This window comes from Dermacentor albipictus, unplaced genomic scaffold (assembly GCF_038994185.2).
Source record: "Dermacentor albipictus isolate Rhodes 1998 colony unplaced genomic scaffold, USDA_Dalb.pri_finalv2 scaffold_16, whole genome shotgun sequence".
Taxonomy (NCBI): Eukaryota; Metazoa; Arthropoda; class Arachnida; order Ixodida; family Ixodidae; genus Dermacentor; species Dermacentor albipictus.
In genome coordinates, this window is record NW_027225570.1 from 13282625 (window position 1) to 13303819 (window position 21195).

General features: G+C 48.0%; 1 protein-coding gene across 3 annotated transcripts in view; it reads right to left on the reverse strand.

The window, feature by feature from the left end:
* LOC135921755 (protein O-mannosyl-transferase TMTC1-like) overlaps positions 1 to 21195 on the reverse strand; it is a 120741-nt gene that overhangs the window by 65459 nt on the left and 34087 nt on the right. The window contains exon 2 of one of the 3 annotated variants that reach the window (XM_065456052.2): positions 8156 to 8333. In XM_065456052.2, the coding sequence (XP_065312124.1) occupies positions 8156 to 8333 (178 nt within the window). Of the gene's footprint in view, positions 1 to 5172; positions 5300 to 6606; positions 6742 to 8155; positions 8334 to 21195 lie in introns of those variants that run through there. The other 2 variants (XM_065456054.2, XM_065456053.2) reach the window with 2 other exon arrangements.

Genomic DNA, 21195 nt, shown 5'->3' on the forward strand with positions numbered 1-21195 from the left:
GCGGATAACAGAGCTTGAGCGAGCGCTGAAACACGGCAGTAAATTCCATGGTTTTGTTGTCTGCGCGCGCGACTGCACGACGTGGGAACAAGCGGACGATAGGGAAGTACATCTCTCTAGCTACGGTACGCAGTGAAACAAAGAGAAGCAGACGTTCGGCTTGTAGGTTTTATTATTTCTCTAAACGTTAATTCCTCAATTGAAGCAACAGCTCAAAGAAATAACAGATGTTTCGTTGAATTATTCTCAGTCGCGTGCCACTATGAGCGACGTCACAACACTGCCATGCACGTAGGCGCACTAACGCGATATACGTCGACTCTCCGGGAGGGGGCGTGGCGCCAGAGAGGAGGAGGGCAAACGGCGTTTCACTTTGAAATTTCAGCTCTTTCCATGGTGCATATGGCAACGCAATTCTTAGCAGACATGATCGTCAGCGCTCATTGTATGCACGGCGCCTGTCAGCTCAATATGGCCAGACCTGGTGAAGTGCCCTTTAGGAAACTCATTTCGACCAATCCTTGCAGAGAGACAAAATTCACAAGAAAAAAAAAAGAAGTTCACAGAATTAGTCCACAAATAATTAGTTAAACATTAAATCTCAAGCTGAAGGCAAACTCTCATTTCGCTATTGAGATACATGTAAAGCACAGAAATGTATTCATGAGTCAACCTGTGAACTTACTGGTATAAAATGTGTTGCATCTGAGAAAGTGGCAAATTCTGGGGACTGCTGCAGTGACAGTGACAAGAACTTTATTTAGAGTGTCCTGAGGAACTCGATTGGGGGGACCGAAGGCTCCCCGATCAAGTTGGTGGCTCCGCCCACGACGGGACAGGGAGGTGGTGACTCTCCGCGACGTCGCGGGCCCTCTGGACGGCCTGTAGTTGGTTTGTGAAATCCGAGCTCTTCAGCAAGGCGTCCCACTTGGACTTGTTATGAAAGTCGGAGCCCGCGTTGTACGGGCACAGCCAGAGCATGTGGTCGAAGGAGCAGCACGCGTGACCGCATTTGGAGCACGATTGCGGAAAGTTCGGGTCTATCCAACTCAGCGCTCTAGGGGTGAGGTAGGATCTCGTCTGTAAAAGTCTGAAAGTAACAGCCTGAGCCCTGTTGAGTTTCGGGCTGGGGGGAGGGAATTTTCTTCTGCTTAGTCTGTAATGTGATGTAATTTCATGAAAGGTCGTAAGATTATCTTTGAAGGAGCAATCCTGCGGGAGAGCCGGACCGTTATCTCGGGCGCGGTTCGTGAATTCACGCGCCAGGCAGTTGGCCCGCTCGTTAGGGTTGCAACCCGCTTGGTTAGTTACATCGTTCATGTGCGCCGGGAACCACGCTAATGTATGACCTCCAATGTGTTCTCGCGTAGTAATACGAAAGGATCTGTTGACGATGTCGGCTGCGTATTTACAGACTAGAGCGGACGAGAAAGCCCTAACCGCCGTGCGCGAGTCGGAGAAAATCGTCGCTGGGCCTTTTGCGGCTTGAAGAGCCAAGGCTATCGCGGTTTCCTCCGCCTCATTCGCGTGTTTAGCGTAAATTGATGCGGCGCTGATAAGTGTACCGCGCGCGTCAACGACCGTGATTGCAAACCTGTCTCCGCTGCCATATTTGGCGGCGTCGACGAAGAATGCGTCTGCCCCGTAAGGATCGATTCGTCGAAGGATGGTTCTAGCCCGCGCTCTTCTGCGACCTTCGTTATATATTGGGTGGATGTTCCTCGGCACGGGCTCAACCTTTATACCTTCACGGGCTAATTTAGACAGGGGGTGTCTGTCGAGCGGTGCCTGTATAGGGAGCTGACCAGCTTCATCGAGAATTTTGATTCCCGGCTTAGTTGACGAAAGCCTGGAGATCTGTGCAATAAACTGCGCTTCAATTAATTCGTCTGTGGTATTGTGAATTCCGAGTTGAAGTAGTTTCACTGTGCTAGCGGATTGTGGGATACCGAGTATTCTTTTGATGCCGGACCTGATGAGCGTGTCGAGTTTGTTCCTTTCAATTTTGCTCCATTTGAGGTACGGTGCCGTGTAAGTAATGTGACTGATGAAGAAAGCTTGGAAGACCCTGAGTAGGTTGTCCTCCTTGAGTCCCCCCCTTTTGTTTGCGATTCTAGTTATGAGTCTTAATATGTTTTTCGCCTGCGCACCCAGCTTGTTTAGAGCTTCTGCATTACAGCCTTTGGCGTTGATTAGAAGTCCTAAAATTTTGATGGAGTTCACCCTCGGAATGGGGTGCCCTTCTCGTGTTGTAATTTTGACTGGCAGCGTTTCCAGAGGCTCAAGGTTCCTAACGCCCTGCCTCGACTGTCTGTAGAGGAGGAGTTCGGATTTGGTCGGTGACAGCTTGAGACCCGTGCTTGTAAGAAATTCTTCCGTTACATCTATGGCCGCCTGGAGAGATTGCTCTAGATCGGCCAGAGATCCCCCCGGGGACCAGATTGTAATATCGTCTGCATAGATTGCGTGGCCTATTTTTGGGAGTGCGGCCAGCCTCTCGGACAGTTTATGCATGGCGATATTAAATAGCAGTGGGGATAGAACCGAGCCCTGAGGGGTTCCGCAGTTGCCCAGTTCGTAAGGACCGCCCGAGATCGTGCCCAGTCGAAGGAACGCTGTCCTTTCCGATAGGAACGAGAGAGTGAAATTAAAGAATTTCCGCCCTAGGTTGAGATTGGAAATTTCGGTCAAGATGTGTTCATGAGCCACCCTATCAAAGGCCTTAGTGAGGTCGAGTGCAATGATAGCTCGTACGTCCCGCGTTTCGTTATCGAATATAGATCTTTTCAGGAGGAGCATTGCGTCCTGTGTGGAGAGTCCCTTTCTAAAACCTATTAGATTATGCCTAAATAGTTCTTGGTTTTCTACGTGTTCGACGATCCGATTGTGCACTGCATGTTCTGCCACTTTGCAAATGCACGATGTTAGAGAGATGGGGCGCAGGTTACTTATGTGCGGAGGTTTCCCCGGTTTGGGGATGAGCACCACCTTGGCGGTGCGCCATTCCGACGGTACCTGCCCCGAGCTCCACACCTCGTTTATCTCTGCCGTTAGGATTTCGATGGCCTTGTCGTCCAGGTTCCGGAGGAGCTTGTTGGTGACCCCGTCTGGCCCCGGGGCCGATCTTCCGTTTAGGCTGAAGAGTACGTCTCTGATTTCTGAAATCGTGAAAGGTTCGTCTAATTCTGGCCTGTCTAGCCCCGTGTAAGCCGCTCTCACGCTTACGCCTTGCGAATCTCCTTCCTTGACGGGTAGGTAAGTTCGCGCCAGGTCGTCGACAATTGCATCGTTTGTGAGGCCTGAGGTTACCTGTTTATGTATGACCCTATCGACGGCGAGATTTAGCGCATTTCGGGACTGTTTATCGTTTAGGAGGCTTTTAAGCAGATTCCACTTACTACCTCTTCTCATGCGACCGTCCGTTTCGTTGCACGTTTCGTCCCACTGTTGCAGCGCCAGTTGCTTGGAATAGCACTCTATTTCCTTGTTTAGTGATGTTAGTTTTGCTCGCAGTCGGCGATTTAATTTCTGTGTTTTCCACCTCTCTCTAAGAGCGTGTTTAGCCTCCAGGAGATGCGCTAGCCGCGAGTCCATTTTGGGGACCTCCAGTTCTGTGCTAATTTCTTTGGTCGCGTTTTTGACGGCCTGTTTAAGATTGGTAATTAGTTCTTTGTAGGATTCGCTTGAGGGGGCGGTTTCGGCTCGAATTTTCCGGAAAAGATCCCAATCGACGTATTCGTATTTGACCGGAGGTTTGGGTTTGACCCGCACCGCAATATCGAGGACGTAGTGGTCACTACCCAAGTCCTCTTGGAGATTATCCCACGTGCCCTCGATATTTCGGAAGAATGTGAGGTCGGGCGTTGTGTCTCGACTGACCGAATTACCCCTTCTAGTGGGAAACCTAGGATCTGTAACAAGCGTGAGGTTAAAATCGGCTGCACATCCGGCTAAGTTTGTGCCCTTCTTGCTGTTAACCCGCCGTGGTTGCTCAGTGGCTATGGTGTTGGGCTGCTGAGCACGAGGTCGCGGGATCGAATCCCGGCCACGGCGGCCGCATTTCGATGGGGGCGAAATGCGAAAACACCCGTGTGCTTAGATTTAGGTGCACGTTAAAGAACCCCAGGTGGTCGAAATTCCCGGAGTCCTCCACTACGGCGTGCCTCATAATCAGAAAGTGGTTTTGGCACGTAAAACCCCAAATATTATTATTCTTGCTGTTAAACCCGTATCCCCATTCCGTGTTCGGAGCGTTGAAGTCCCCCGCAATTAAGAGGGGCGCGTCTCTGGCTGCCCTGATTGCGGAATGGAATAGTGCATTAAAGTCCCTGTTCTTATCTGCAGGCGAACTGTAGACGTTAAGAATAAAGACATTCGCGTTGCTCGATCTACTGGGCACGAGCTCGATCAGTTGTGCTTCTAGTCCGCTACGATATTTTGGAACGGTGTGCTCCACAAAAGAAACGCTCTTTTTAACTAAGGCGGCGATGCCTCTCCCCGTTTCGCCTTTGTACGCTACTGCACGATACCCCGACAGAGTAATCTCCCTTTCCGCGAACGTCTCCTGCAGTAAAATGACTTGTGGCTTGTCTGTCACCGATCTGACGAGCTGACCTAACGGAGCCTTGCGCCTCTGGAAGCTAGCGCAGTTCCACTGCCAAATTTTAACGGTATTGTTATTTGTGATAGCCATCCTGTTTACTATGAAATTTTAGAAGCCTATGGCGCCCCCGTCGGGATTTGATCCAGTCGGGAGCGGTTCAGTAGGTGTTGTTTGTCTACTTTTGGGTTGAGCCCTAGGTCTTTCTAATAGCGTTACTCTCGACTCTATGGCGGAGAGCATTTCCATAATCCTACTCAGGGTCTTTTCCAGTTTACCCTCGGTTTTGACGGGGGAAGCCGAGGTGGCGGACGGGGACTCGTTGACCTCGGTTATGTCACCTTCTACTTCCTCCTCTGTGTCGCTAAAAGGTTCCGGGTTGGGCGCCTTGCGTTTCGACTGCCCGGCTAACGGGCCTGGGTTACTGTTGCTAACCTCATGCCGGTTTATAGGTTTTCCTTTCATGCTGTTAAGAGATTCCTTAAGCTCTGCGAGCTCGCGTCTAAGTTCCCTATTTTCTGCTTCGAGCGCTTGGATACGGGGATCGATCCTATGCTCTGGCTGTGCCTCACCTGTCGTTCCTTTGCTTGATGCGTTCTTCTTCCCAGACGGCTGTGTCGCTCCCTTGACCTTGTCAGCCCAAGTGGCCCGCTTGACGGACTGGGAGCGAGACCGGGATCTCGATCTGGAGGAGCCTTGCCTCGGTTTGGGTTCTCTCCTTCTCGAGCGTGAGCGCCCTCCGGATAGAGATCGGGTAGCTAGGATGAAACCGCTCCGCGCAGCTGGTGCAACCGACGAGATGTCGCCAATTACCTCGGTGACGTCAGATTCTTCGTCCAGTTGTGCCTTCCTTGCTCTTTGTCGGCGTCTTCGGCGTCGGCATCGTACGATGTACGGGATTTGATAGCGCTTTTTGCACGTTCGGTCTCCGGTGACGTGGGGCCCACCGCACGCCTCGCACTTGGGGGTGCATTGATGTTCTTCTTCGTTGTCCGATTTTGCTTTTCCGCAACCGCGACATTTACCTCTCTCTTCCTCGCTGCTGATGCAAACGTCGGCACGGTGGCCTACGTGGCCGCAAGCATGGCAAACGTCGACTTGGCGTCGGTATAAAGAACATGGCAACAAGGCTGTGCCGCAGATCACGTGGTTGGGCACGCGCATGCCTCTGAATAAAATCACGACTACGTGCGAGTCCTTGATTCGTCTGGCTTCTAGTGCCGTGGGATTTCTTTCATTCACAATCATGTTTCTGAGCGTGGCTTCATCGTGACAGGGGTCGATGTGCCTTATTACGCCTTTGCACGTATCTTCGGGGGCGGCGACGTACGCCGAGACTTCGTAGGCGCCATACTTGGTATGGATTTTGTTTAGTCTCGCATAGGCCCTCGCATTAGAGGCGTGCGGAGTGGCGATGATTAAAATATTCTGTACCTTGTTTGGGCACACGGTGTCTTCCTTCGTTTGATGTTCAGGCAGGGCCGCCGCCATGGCCAGGGCTTGAGCGAGCAGTACTACGTCGGCTTTTGATACGTCGAGGCCTCCCTTGGGGCGCACGATAACCTTGATCTGTTCCTTCGGGAGCTTCGGAAGTCGCGAAGCTGCCGTTACTTGCGACAACAGACTTTTAGCCGGTCCCTTGGCAGTGCGGTAGCCAGCCGTCTTGTTCACGGTACCACGTTGGCCATCTCGTAATGGCGGCCTCTTCGTCTCCTGCTTTTTACGGTTGCTGAGGGCAGTGATCCACCCCGCACCGTTGAGATCTGCTTGGGTTACGTCCATGCCTTCCACAGTTACGACTTCGGGCATTGCGTCGCTTTCGATGAACGCACGTGTCGTCGCTTCAGTCGCGCACAGAGACGGGAAAACGCGAGCGTGGGACTGCCTCTACAGGCAGGCCTGCCTGCACCGCAGCGCCGAGAGCAGGCTGTGCCCGTTAGGGCTAGCTCCCTCGTCGGCGTGATCGTAGAGCGAAAGCCTCAGGATATGGCGAAAAGTCCACCCACCGATAAAACTCTGGCATCGGTGGATTCCTTGAAACTTGGCGGTTGCGGTGAGGTATATATATCCAAGCTTCTTCTTGGAAAGACGCCCAAAAATATTTAAGAACGCGGGAGCCGACGTGGATACGTCTGCACTGCTCGGCACCTCTTCTTCTTCGGGGACTGCTGCAAACAAAGATTTAATTTAGGGCTTGAATTTTTTAACGCAAAATTCCCGCAAATTGGTGAGTTTCAATATAAGTGGAGAGCGAAGTTGAAAACTCGTAACCCTGCACCAAAAACAGGCATCAAGGTTCTGTAAGTGCATCTGATAGAGCACCTAGTGCACACAGCTTCACTGTATTCACTTACAGCTTAGGTGAAAATGTTACAATGTTAACGATGGCTTCGCGGTAGTTTGGCACACAAATTAGTGGTATACTTGGTGCACATATATTAGTGGTGATTAGTGGTATTTCTCCAGAAGTGTATAATCCATTAACTATAAAACTCTAAACTGGGCAAGCTGTTATGCATTTACCTTTCCGTTCGTGCGGCGTACACAAAAATAACTAGAAAGAGAAGGAACACACTGAAATGCACTGTCGCATAAAGTGCGTGATCTCAGTTGTGAGACAACGCATGTCCGCTGTATTTTTTTATTTATGCCACTGTATTTGCATGTGCCGCACGAACCGAAAGATAAACACAGCTTTGTCCGCTTTAGATGCACAATTAGGTTTGGTTTGTAAGATTATGAAATCTTTGTTTTTATTGAGTTACAGAGCTTTGAAGTTATTTGTTTCTTTATTTGTGTATTTCTCACAATCCCTTCAAAATAAAAGTCAGTGCCTAACTAAAAAATAATCATATTGCAATAAAGTGATTTTACCTTTCTTCGTTTTAGATGCAACAAATGTCATTAAAATCGGTGCAGTAATTCGCAACAAAAACAAAAAAAAATGATTTCTCCGCTCTCATGTATTTAGATAGGAGACCTCAAGGTAAAGCTTCCTGCTAATGCCACATTGTCTTGTTTGAAAGACGGGCCTATTTCGGAGCAGAAGATCCAGGAGGCAGATGCAGATGTATGCCGTCTGCGAGCAGCGTTGGGATGCAATAGATCAATATCTATGGTGAATTGCCCGGTTCCCCCTCACTTTATTGTGTACCCTACTCCATGCAGCGTTGACTCAGCATCGCAAAATATTTTCTGTCAAAGCGGTATGTCAATACGGACGAAACTTAGAGCCTATCGGAGAATTAATTCCGCTAATTTTGCGAACATTTCGCGGGTGATCTGGAAACGTCGGTGTAAGCCACCTATAGGCATACAAGTGATAGGAATGCTATTTGCCTTCTTCAGCCGCTTGCAGGCAAGGGCAACTGTAACTGTTTTTTTTTTCTCGATAATGCATGAAAAAGTTGTTTGCTTCAAAGCGGCTCCTTGGGAAAATATCGCAAGTGGTGCAAGACCGCAACTCGCAGTTAACTCGTGGAGCCAGGAAGCACTCAGCACTTGCGAAAATAGGTTACAGCCTGACAAAAATTAAAATGAAGCACGACCACTTACAGCCTCGGTGTGCACCGGATGTGCAGCGAAGAGCGTCGCCGCGAAGCACGCATGGAGGGCACTCATCCGCATGACGCGGCGTGCGACGACGGCCACCAGCACCGAGCATGCGCAGTGCAGAGCTACGTTGATCACGTGGTAGCCGCGCACCTGGCGTTCATTTGCGTAGTAGTTGGCTCTGTGAGAGAAAGGGTGAAGACGCTGATCAGTAACGGCTTTACCGCATAACGCGCGACTGTTTCTCCCGTTCTCCCCCAATATGGTCGCGACATGCTATTCCGCAATACTAAAGCTGCGTTTTAAAAGGAAGCTTTCCTTTTTGTCATTGCAGCTGTGCTCTCACTGGATGCGAAAAGCAAGTTTTATTTACTTAGGCCACAGTTCACCTGGCACAAAGAAAACTAATTATATTAGACCACAAGACATCACACATTGTACAGCCATGCTATTTTAGTATGGCATTCTAAATGCCGTACAAAGGTGTTATTAGACTATCACAGTTTTGTTACTGCGATTTATATAAATAATTTGGGATTGCCAAAAAGCTAAACAGTTTTGGATGTCTCTTTAGACTCGCAAGGAGTGCAGTTACCTTAAGCAGATTGTCTCGCGCAAGCTTGTTTTCTATTATATTTTTTGCATTGTTATTTCCTTAGGTTGCTCTCTGTGTTTGCCTTGTTCGTTGTCTGGGGCTGTGTCCGTTGTTGAGCGACTTGAGCGCCCATGTCGCGCCACGCTCGACTTAAACGAAGCTATATTTAGCCTCGCGCATGGTGTTCAGAGGGGTGTGACTCAGCAGTATACCTTTGTCCATGAGAGCAGGAACGGTCGCGTTTTTCAGAGCTATGCCATAGTATGTAAAATGTATCAAGGTCGAACAGGTTGTCAACAGTACTTAACAAGGCCTAACAATTCTGGACTTTGTTGCAGAAGTTTCGCGCTTGGAAACGCAGCATGCATTCTCGTATTTATTTTCTACCGTATTTGCGCGTTGTAGTGCTGCCATCTGACAGAAGAACTCGAGTTGTCACGTGTAACAAATCATTATTTCGTGAGAGGCTCTGAAAGCACAGACGAGGCTACAAGAAGGCGCGAACAAACGCTAGCTGTATAAACAGGCCCCATACATTAGAAACTTGTTAGGGAAATCATTACATCGCGTCCTTTTCGCTATTATAGCGCATCTAGCTGATTATCGCGAGGCAGGCAGTCGCGTGTCCACCAACCAAGTGCAGCTAACGACATGAGCAGCGGTTACCTGCAGCAAGAACAGGATGTTGAGCACGTGCGGGGAACTTGCGGGGATGATTAAGTCAAGTGCAGCGTCATTTCAGGAAACCACGCACATCACGGACTGCGATTGCGCGGTGTAAAAGCAAAGCTCAATAATGAAGTGTCCCACGCCTCGTTCTTGACGACATGAAAGCAAACAGCGCCTATATTAGGGCGACCCGCCTTACGCAAATGGCGCAGATAGCTCAGATGAGAAGGTCTCGCACTGTCCGTACAGCAGCGCATTCATCTGTGCTTTCAAAGCAACTACCACTGTTGTCTGCAATACTCGTCGAGTGGCGGAATTCGCAAATGTGTGCAACATCCCAGGAGTTGCTTACTACGCTGAGACTTGGAGGCATCATTTTTTTTCTCTTTCCCACAGTGAGTGCAGTATAGGATTGTAAATACGGAACTCGATGGGAACGCATGTAAATGCGCAGAGGGTGAGGATGATGATACCTATGTCACAGGCAGCGCAAGGCTTGCAGCCAGTGCCGGCATTCACTTCCATCAAGCCTTGCTGTTCAGAGCTCAAACCGCGCTATCACATGTCCTTAAGGTTCGCGGTTTCTTACAATACTGATCTGAAGTTTAACAAAAACGCACTGGTCATCCAGGTGAAGTGATGAAGAATGCGATTCGCATCTTCTTCAGCCGGCCACAAATCAAACCCCTGTCTTGTGGAATTCACGCTACGCTTACGCAGAAAAAAAAACGCAAGCCCTACCAGTGTCGGCTCTATCTCCCCCTGTGCTTTTGCACTGAATCCCCGCCGTAAATTTTGAAGTGACCACCCGTTATCCGTCCTGCCTTTGTAGTCGTGTAAAGCTTGTGCTAAACGTCTCCGTGTGGGAAATAACAGCGCTGCGAGTATTCTTTTGCGGTGCTAGACAATATGGCCGCATAAATGTGAAGTAATTTAGGAAAAAGCTGCTCAGCTGTTACGTGCACATGCAACTCTCTCTCCTTCCCTCTCTCTATTTAAAATTCACGCAACAGAAAACGACACACATGGCCCCTACAGATCAGAAACCAGCTTTGAGGGTAAGTTGATTATTTCACTTCCCTCATTCGTTACCGTACTGCATGCATATGCTGATAGCTTTGCCATAAGAGAATGCCAACCGCGTGTGAATAAGTGCAAGCACTTTGTGTTAATTTCAATAATTATCGACGCTATACTTAAAGCGCTCTCTTTTGCCTTCGACGCAGTAAAATTTATCCAACAAGGTGCTTCGCGTTTGTCTCTACACTTCGGCGCTATTCCATGGGTAGACATAAGATACATTCAAACCATGTCAACCAGATTTGCCACCTATGCCATACGTGGGCACATCTGATTCTGGCTAAATTCCAATATTAAAATCATTATAAAATCATTATAGATGTACATTCCCAGAATATACATCTATAATGTGCATTGATATGCAATTCCAACTTGTTGCTCAAAATCAAATGCGTAATTTCAACACTCTACCAGCAGGAGCTGAGCTAGACTCTACACTCGTCTCTTTCCACATAAGTTCAAATAAGTGGAACACATTTACAAACATATTTAACTTACTTCATGAAACCTACGTGGGAGGAGATTAGAATGTTTGCTTTACTTAAACGATGATCAGAGTGATAACGAGTAACAGTGGTAAGAACCCCGACCGGAGAAAGAGGTGACACTCAAGGTCGCTTGTTCCGCAGATGTGAAACGCACTTAACCTTTCATGGACAAATGCTGCCTAAAGGCAACATGCCCGAAAATTAAAGCTTTTAGCTTGCAGAGTATTGGTATTGAGCTCAAAAGCTGCTGGCTGATTGTCTGCAACCTACACTGGATGAGAGGGAAAGCGTCACTTGTAGTTTTGTAGCAGGAACACGGGACGAGGAAAAAGAAGTTTGTTACTTGACTGGGCGTTCTCTTTGAAAGCATGGTGAGATGAGATCAATCGATGCAAGGTCTCTGGCTGCAGTCGTATCCGACGCGTGATTTGCAGGAAAAGAAATGCATGCGTATCATCCAGATATGACTGTATAGTTGCCTTTACAAATTACGAAGTGTTCAGGGAAAATACGTTTTTTTTTTCCATTTCACTGATCGGGCTTACATCGATTGGTTTGGCACATTTAAATAGGAAATAAACATTTTGGGGGGTATTTCAATGTGCCTTTTTGAAACGTCCCACTTTTATGGGAAACGTGCAGGAAACAATAGTGAATCGATATTGTTACAACACGGTATGTGCCAGAGGTCCGACGAAGCAAATATATGTTGCGTTGAGTCAACGGCAAGCTGGGTATACTTTAACAGCCAGGAACCGCGCTATGGACAAGCACTAAGCGAAGGCACATAAAGGAAACGACACCGTGCGTTAAAGATCTGCTTTAGTTATATGGCAAACATTTAAGTCCGGTAAAAAAATATTTCATAAGAGCCATTTGAAAAGGCACGGAGGGGTCACGCAACTACAAAAGACTACTTAGGTGTTCATTTCGACGCGTGCGAGGCCTTAGCCTAAGTAGGTTAAAACTTAATGGGATTTTGTCAATTAGGCTATTGTGAAATGCAATTTCGCATGCAGGTAATATCTACCTCTTCTAGTGATCCAGGGCAACGATTAGAATAGTGCCACCTGCCACAGGGGATTTTGAGAAATTATGAGAAAAAAATGAAAGCACCTGATGTATTATTGACCTTGCCCCTCTTCTGCGTTTTCATTCAGTTTTTCTTTCCGATCCGAGACAACGGTTCTCTGCCGACTGTGGGCCTGTGCCACGTTTACAAAATCCTTTGCTTTCCGCATCAAAGGAAAGATAGTGCTGCATGTGACCACTGCGGCGACGAGGAAACAATCGAACACGTTCTTTGTCATTGTCCCCGACACAGCGCACACACGCAGTCAGTCACTCGCGACCCCGCTGGCACGTCTTGACGACCCGCCGCTTTCGGAGCAGACAGTCCTGGAACGGCGAACTGTGCAGTCGTCACACTACAAGGCGGGGCAGGCATTCTTGGAATTTTTTGCCTTTGAGTGGCCTGTTAGAGAGACTCAAGCTATCTTGGACGTTCCCAACTTCCTCTGCTTATTCTTGTTGTCTTTGCTTTTTTTTCTGCGCTCTTCATTCCGTCTTTCATTTCGCCTACCCCCAGTGCAGCGTAGCAAACCAGAATCTTCTCCGGTTAATCTTTCAGCCTTTCCCACCCCGTTTATTTCACTCTCTTAGCCCTTCGCGTCGGAAATATTTTCGTATTTTTTCTACTCATTCTTGAAGCCTTGAATGGGAAAACGTGTGCTCTGTCTAGTCTCACAATATAGAGAAAAGAAAATTACGACTGCCTCGCAACTACGCCTTTCCGGCGAATCCTACCGGTGCCGCAGTGAAGAAAGTCAGCTGCAAGAAAAAGACCGGTAACTCCTGCTTTATATGTATACCATCGCGCTCTTCACTACGCATTCGTTTTCTTTTCCCTGGGTAATATTTCACGTCTTTTAACTCGCGTACTTAAAGACCGGCCGGCTCAAAGAAACCGTCCTTTCTTTTTTTCGGAGAATTATGCTTCCAGCAGATGATGTCTTTTATCTTTTGAGCGGACTTCTTTCTCCTTACTCTACGTCGTTCGTGTGCTATCAGCGGAGGCCAGACTGCCCGTAGTTTCTTGAATGTATTTACATGTTCTTCTTGTCGAGTGTCAGTTCTCCTCAAAAGCACTTCAGCAGCGAATGCGTGCGCGGCAAATCTTCCTCGCTCAAAAGAACAGATGTCGCGAATCGAGAGTGTCAGAAAACAGAAAAAACGAAGGGTCTCTCTGTATAATCGAGGGCTGTTCTTTTTGTTCTTGCATCCATTACAGAGGGTGTATTTCATATTTCTTTCTAACTGCGTAACACCAGAAAGAGACTGAAGATCGAAAGCATCGTAGAAGCAGCCGTAAAAGAGCAACCTAAAATTTAAAACAAAGAAACACGGTCCCTACTATACGCATTAAATAATTTAATACAAACGCAAGGTATTAGGCAACCGGGTGATGTTGCTGTTCTGTTGACTGGAAACGACACTTTCTTTAGCTCGAACCTCTTCTATGTTGGAGATTGGAGAGCCGCATAGAAAATAATGCCAAAGCAGAACTTTCTATAAGAATCGCTTTCTCGATGATTGTACGCTCTGCAAGTAAGCCTATTTTCGGAACTTGCAAACTGGGATGCAAGGACGTCCATTAATACATTGAAACAATCAAGGAAATAAATGACGCGCGGGAAGCAACCGATCGCCGGTTTCCCGTTCCGGTTTCTCGGTTCATTTCCCGCTTCCACCGTATTTGTTAGTGCCTGTCTTTACCCGCTTTGCATTTTATGCTTGGATGAATAAGAGTAAAAGAAAAATGTTGATATATGTCGAAATACAGTTTCTTCGACCCATTTCTTGTCCAGTTCCTTTGAAATAGTATGAGCTGAAACAACTCTTGATGTAACGTTCACAATAGTTTCATTTGTGACATCTGATAGTTCATGTCGCTCCTGGAGGTGCTTTCTGCAAAAACTGCCTCCAACTATTTTCATGCTAAAGAATAAGGTTCATGTACTGATTGATGGGGTCTCCACAATGGCTTTAGTCGACACGGGAGCAACTGTCTCGGTCATGAGTGTGGGGTTTAAAGGCCTTCTGGGACGCAAGGTTATGTTTCGTTGGGACCAGTGCACTAGTTTCCGTGGAGTCAGTGGTGACGCATTATACCCGGTCGGTGTGTGTAACGTGGATGTGTCTTTGGGTGGGAAAGTTTTTAATGCAGAGTTTACTGTTCTTCCTCGCTCCTCGCATGACGTGATTCTGGGGATCGACTTTTTGCAGTTGTGTGGTGCGAATGTTGATTGCCGGACGGGAGAACTCAGTGTCGACACCAGTGTTTCACCTGTGCTCTTTGAAGGTGAAGCTTGCCCGGAGAGTGTGCTGTGCGTGTCTGAGGATACAGTTGTGCCCGCCTTATCCGCGATGCGTGTTGCCGTCGCCTGTTCATCTCCGACTCCTGTCTCGTTCGATGCTGCAGTGGAACCTGTACATCGGAACTGCCTCAAGAAAAACGTATTAGTTCCGCACTGCGTGGTCTCAGTGACCAATGGATGCGCGGGGCTGTGGGCGCTAAACTGTTCCTCTGAAGCGGCAGTGCTACCTCAAGGCCTAAAGATTGCCACGTTTCCGACAGACTCTCCCGTATCGGTGGCAGTACTTGCGGAACTCCCCGATGAAGGAGCAACCAGTGTCTCGAGCTCCGGGAGCTCGAAGATACTTTCCATGATTGATAAGTCACTCAGCGATAATGAGCGTCAAGTTTTGATGGCCCTGCTTACGAAACATACCTCGGTATTCGACTTTGCGCAGCACAATGGACCGCCATCAATTCCTGCGTCCAGAACTCGTCACCGCATCAACACAGGAGCCGCCCAGCCAATCCGACAAAAACCCTATCGTGTATCCCCATCAGAACGCAAGATAATCAGTGATCAGGTCCAAGAAATGCTATGCAAAGGCGTCATTCGAGAATCATCTAGTCCTTGGGCAGCCCCCGTAATATTGGTCAAGAAGAAAGACGGTACGTGGCGGTTCTGTGTTGATTACCGTCGCCTAAACGCCGTTGCTAAGAAAGATGTATATCCACTCCCCCGAATTGACGACGCCATCGACTGTCTCTTTGCGGCATCTTACTTTTCCTCAATCGATTTACGGTCAGGTTACTGGCAAATTCCTATACACAAGGACGACAGAGAAAAGACAGCATTTGTAACACCCGACGGACTATTCGAGTTTAACGTGATGCCTTTCGGGTTGTGTAACGCGCCCGCAACGTTCGAAAGGTTCATGGACACGATATTACGCGGCTTAAAATGGGAAGTTTGCATGTGCTACTTAGACGATGTTGTGATCTTCGGGCGAACGCTTAGTGAGCACAACAAACGTTTGGATTTGGTCTTGAACTGCTTGGAGAAAGCGGGTCTTGTGCTCAATTCAAAAAAATGCCGTTTTGGGGAACGGCAAACTCTTGTGCTAGGCCATCTGGTCGCTAAAGAAGGCATCCGACCAGATCCGCAAAAGACTGCGGCCGTAGAAGCATTTAGAGTACCCAACTCTGTCAAGCAGTTAAGAAGTTTCTTGGGCTTGTGCTCCTATTTTCGCCGCTTCATTCCCCGGTTTGCTGACATGGCTCATCCCCTTACACGCCTTCTCCAAAAAGGCGTTCCCTTTGAATGGACTGCAGATTGCGACTCATCATTTCGCCAGCTCAAGTTCCTGTTGACATCCCAACCAATTCTTCGCCACTTTGATCCTTCATCACCAACTGAGATTCACACCGATGCCAGTGGCGTAGGCATCGGTGCTGTGCTAGTTCAGCGTGTTGGCGACCGAGAGCACGTGATCTCTTACGCTAGCCGGTCCTTGAGCCGCTCCGAGCGCAACTACACAGTCACCGAACAAGAGTGTCTGGCGGTCATCTTCGCCGTGCAACGGTTTTGTTCGTATCTCTATGGGCACCCCTTCACTGTCGTTACAGATCATCATTCGCTATGCTGGCTTGTGAATCTGCGGGATCCCTCAGGACGACTAGCGCGCTGGGCCCTCCGTCTACAGGAATACGATTTCGTTATTTGCTACAAAAGTGGCCGGCGGCATGCTGACGCTGATTGTCTCTCTCGGATGCCACTTGAAACAACTGAATGTGATGCGGACAATTTTGATGAGTACATCGCTTTTGTGTCCCCGGAATTTCCGGATATGGGTACCGTCATATCCGAGCAGCACAAGGACGAGAGCTTACAACCGCTCTTCGCGGCAGCACAGGAGTCACCTGCGGGCAGTCGCTTTCGCCTACGGGATGGTGGCGCGCTGTATAAGAAGAGCTACTCGACCACCGGTGCACGCTACCTTTTAGTTGTCCCCACGAACCTTCGCCACCAAGTATTACACGCCATGCACGATGACCCAACTTCCGGTCATCTTGGTTCCACACGGACACTCTACCGGGCTCAAGAACGTTTTTACTGGCCTAAGATGCGGAAAGATATCGAACGGTACGTCGCCAGCTGCTCTAAATGCCAGCGCTACAAGCGTCCGCCACAAGCGCCACATGGCCTGCTTCAACCAGTTCCCCCTTCTAGCGTCCCCTTTGAGCAAGTTGGTATAGATCTTCTGGGCCCTTTCCCGCGATCCTCCAAGGGTAATCGTTGGGTTATCGTTTGCGTAGATCACCTTACCCGCTATTGTGAGACCGCCGCATTGCCATCGGCCACAGCTACAGAAGTTTCTATCTTCTTGCTGGCTAACATTATACTCCGACATGGACCTCCTCGCATAGTAATCAGCGATCGTGGGCGACAGTTTACCGCGGACGTGGTTGAAGAAACCCTTCGTCTGTGTTCATGTAGCTTCCGCCATTCTACGCCCTACCATCCACAAACTAATGGTCTGGTCGAGCGCACAAACAGAACGCTTGCCAACATGCTGTCCATGTACGTCGATTCAGCACACAAGAATTGGGACAGTATCTTGCCTTTCATTACCTATGCCTTCAATACCGCGAGACACGAGACCACTGGTTACTCACCATTTTTCCTTCTGTATGCTCGTCCGCCGCGCTACACCTTCGACACAATATTTCCCTACTTCGCTCATGACAACGAATCAATTGATGAGCTCCTATGTCGAGCAGAAGAAGCGCGACGCCTCGCTAGGCTACGCACCATAGCATCGCAGGACCGGTCCAAGATACGCTATGACGGGCGTCACCGCCACGTTTCCTTCGATCCTGGTGACCTTGTGTGGCTCTGGACGCCGTTGCGGAAGCGTGGCTTGTGCCAGAAGTTTCTCGCCCACTACGTCGGCCCTTACGTTATTCTGGAGCGCCTCAGCGATGTAAACTACCGCATTGCGCGTCTCACGAGCAGTGGACGACGCTCGGCCAAGGCTGAAGTGACACACGTCGCGCGTCTGAGGCGTTACAATCCGCGAGATGACTGACTCGCCCGGCGGGCTTCGTCTGCCAGCGGGGAAATGTCACAAGCTGTCATGAACCACGCCTGCCGCGCAAACAACCAGATGAAAGAAAGAAGAGAACGACGTGAGCCAAGCTGCCGCGAGACCGCTCTTCAACAACCACGCCTATCAACCAGATTCATCTGGTTCTGCATTAAAACACCTCGTGTGTAACATTATGTTGGCGAGGTCAGTGTCATAGAGAAACCAGGATATGATGGACAACAATTATACATTAAAATAATAATATTACGAATGGGTCTTCAAGAGTGCCTCAAAGAAGAGACATGGATGCGAGAAAGAGCGATAGGTAAATCGGTTGTTAAACATACGGTTTGCTACCCTACACCGGGAACGTATGCCATCATATATGAAAATGGATAGAAAAGGCAGACCGAAAGCACTAGTGCGAAAGAAGAAGCGGGAGAGTGTTACTTCTTTAAATATGTCACTTGAACGTGCGAAGCTCACTAGTGCCTTCATTGCCTTATGGTTTGCCTACTCTGTAGGCCGGCATCACTGGATTGTAGTTGAGACGTACTAAAACATTTTAGAGGGATGGTGCAAGTATACGCTTTGGGCTGTAGTGCGCTTCTTGTGATATAACAAGGAATGTGCCAAAGACTGGAGTTTAGAATAGTGAACACGTTATAGAATCTTTATGGGTATTACAAGTCTATAAAGTTTAAAGGCAATATGTCCCATGATTTTATTCCCCACTCATGCTTACTTGTCGCACATTGACAAGGGACTCATACTGATTTTTTAGGCTACACGCCAACTACGCAATGTATAACACAGGCACTTGTGCGCCCGTCTGCAAGCATTCAGTGTAATAGGCAACTGTAATAAAGCTTTCAATTATAATGTCTCTCAAGTCGCACTCTAAGACACATAAAAACACATTTACATGGTAATTTTGGATGCGACAGCTCCAAAGGCTTGACGGCGCCGTTGTCGCCCATTCAGAGCATGGTAAAGAAAAGAGCAAACAATAGAAGAACCAACCCAAGAAAAAAAGGCATTATTGTTTTGCTCCTTGTACATCAAAATACTTGAAAATTCAGATGTTTATCTTTTTTTAACTCTTCAGCACCTATTTACCTGTAACAAATGTTATAGCCTACTAATACAGTAAAAATAATAAACAACGCCCGCGTAGAGATGCGTGGTATATGTGGAAGTAAAATGTAATGCACTTAGTCTTGTCAACTTCATATGCTTGCCGACGTACCCTACTACAATCCGTTTAAAACTCGAGCGCAAGTGGCATTTCCTAACAGCACCGAGGCGCGATGATACCATTTTCAACGGAGATAGAAGAGCTGTGTGAATTAGTTGTGAAGAATGGCGTCGAGCGCTGTAGTGGACGGTGTAGAGGGGCATAGTGCTATATTACTTTGTTAAAGAACAGTAAAGCGCTCGCAAATTCTTTAAAGAGGACGCTATGGTTTGTCTCACTTTACTCCATTTTTGAGGCTTCGGAGCCAGTTTACTCGGATTGTGCCTTATCAAGTGCACACGCCCTACTGGAACCTACGAGCCCTCCGAAGCGGAGACTCAGACCTTCCACTCAAAGGTGTTCGGAGAAGTGTCTGCATCCTTAGAGTTGCCGGCGCCAAAAATAGAACTGCAGAGTCATATGGGGTCGTCTCTTCTCTGAGAAAAGTGGGCGTTCTGCGTGAGCCAGACGTGCGAATATTATTGAGCCCCATCTCTATGCATTTCCCGCATGCTAAAAGTTGCTACTTTTAAAGTTCTAAAGAAAAGGTAACTCCAGAAAAGCTGTCTGAACTGCCCTATCATATATGTTTCTTTGCTTTTGGATATATCATTATGGGTTTACTATCTAGGCCTGAAACAGCGCTGCCGAGAAATTACTGGTCATATGCACTCGACTAGAGTGTCCTTCAACGCCCCTTGATTACAAATGACATCATGGTCTCGTTTTTTTTTAATTATGGTGTTTTACGTGCAAAAACCACTTTCTGATCATGAGGCGCGCCGTAGCGGAGGACTCCAAAAATTTCGACCACCTGGGGTTCCTTAACGTACACCTAAATCTAAGTACACGGGATGTTTTCGGTAAGGCAGTAAAGAAGTTAAGAACAAAAAATTTCAGTTGCATTATTTCATTAGCTAATCAGCGGCAACGAATTGCAATAACCGATGCAGCCACGCACCAATAGCTTATTAAATGTAGTGGTTTCTGTACATATGAACCTATTGATTCTCATTTTTTTCTTTCTTCTTGAAATTCTCGGTGTCGCTTAATATAGAAAGAGCTTTCTTGTTATGCCCAATTTATGCGCAAAAATACAGGTGTTTCTATCTGAGGCTTACCCTACGGGCGTTCTTCAACAATTTTAGTTATCCTTTGATTGTGTTTGTTTATTTCTTTACTTGGTATAGCCTTACTTTAGCATTATTGCTTTCCGGACATTCTCGATCTTTAATATTTCGAGGCTGAAGGACTTTTCCTTCCGTACTCACATTCTCAACGTTCCCGCACTCCTGAGAGGCGCTCAGTTGTGCGGATCCCTGGCGCTTAAAAGCCTATCGCGCTCTTTCGAGTAGCGAGGGAGAGGGACCGAAGAGAGGGGAGGAATGCCTCTTGGGATGGTGTAGATGTGCGCTCCGAGGGCATCGATTAATCCCCGGGCACTTGTTATAAATGACGACGAGGTCCATATCGAAGGCTGACCTCCGAGCACTTCACATGCCACGGACCTGCACAGTATATTTATAGTTTCCCCTCATCACTTCGTTCTCGCCTTTTTTTTTCCTGTTTGATGCTTCCCCTCCCCCCCACATTGCGACACAACTGACCAGCTCTCTAGATTCTCGTACATTACTTCCGGAGTTATAGAAGAAAAAAAAACAACATAAGCCCAAGTGAAGACAGAGGCACTATGGGCCACAGAGCAGACCACCGGGGCACCAAAAACGGTCGATATCGATTCTGTTTAGGACCTTGCACAGTGATGTCTAAAGAGCTGGCTTTCTCTGGGTAGACAATTGCCGTTTGCCAGTGAAGTCAACTACAATTATGAACCGTGTTAGAGTCCGCGTTACCGGAGCGCTGGCACTAAACATGCTTTCAAAGTTTCTTTAGCACTGTTACACTGAAATACAGTTCAAAAGACTGCTTTAATGCTGTTCAACGATGCACTAAGAAAATGCGGACGACCGTTCCACATTAAACATTTGTCTTACGGAGCAATGCTGCTAAGACTAATCAACAATGACTGTTAAATAGCTTTATGAATGGCGATTGCATGATTGTCATTTTTCAGAGTTAAACAGGCAAATAAAAAATGGCTGTGGCTTAGGTAAGGTTAAGCCCAGGATGCGAAGCATACTAGCCTTTATTTTAGTTGTTGAACCACTGTTTAGCCTGGTGAACTGCTGTTGCTTGGCTATATTTGGATCGGCTAGACGAAGAAACAACTCATGCATTACTGCTTCGCCTTCAAGAGTGGAACGCGACAGCGTTCCCGTCGACCCACCAAGGGGTGTAAGACAATGGGCTACAGGGCAGCGACTACGCGCCCCGCATTGGACGCGGTGAGCGTCGAGCAAAGCAGCGTTCGGCGCGGCAACGAAATGTGCGCCTGAGCAAGAGACGCACGTCTTAGAAACAGCTCGTTTCTAAGGCAACACCGCATTCGCTAGAGGCGCTTTTGTACCGCTTTGAAGCATCGTACTCGTGGCTCAGTACTAAAAAGAGTAAAACGAATGCCAGTACGCCC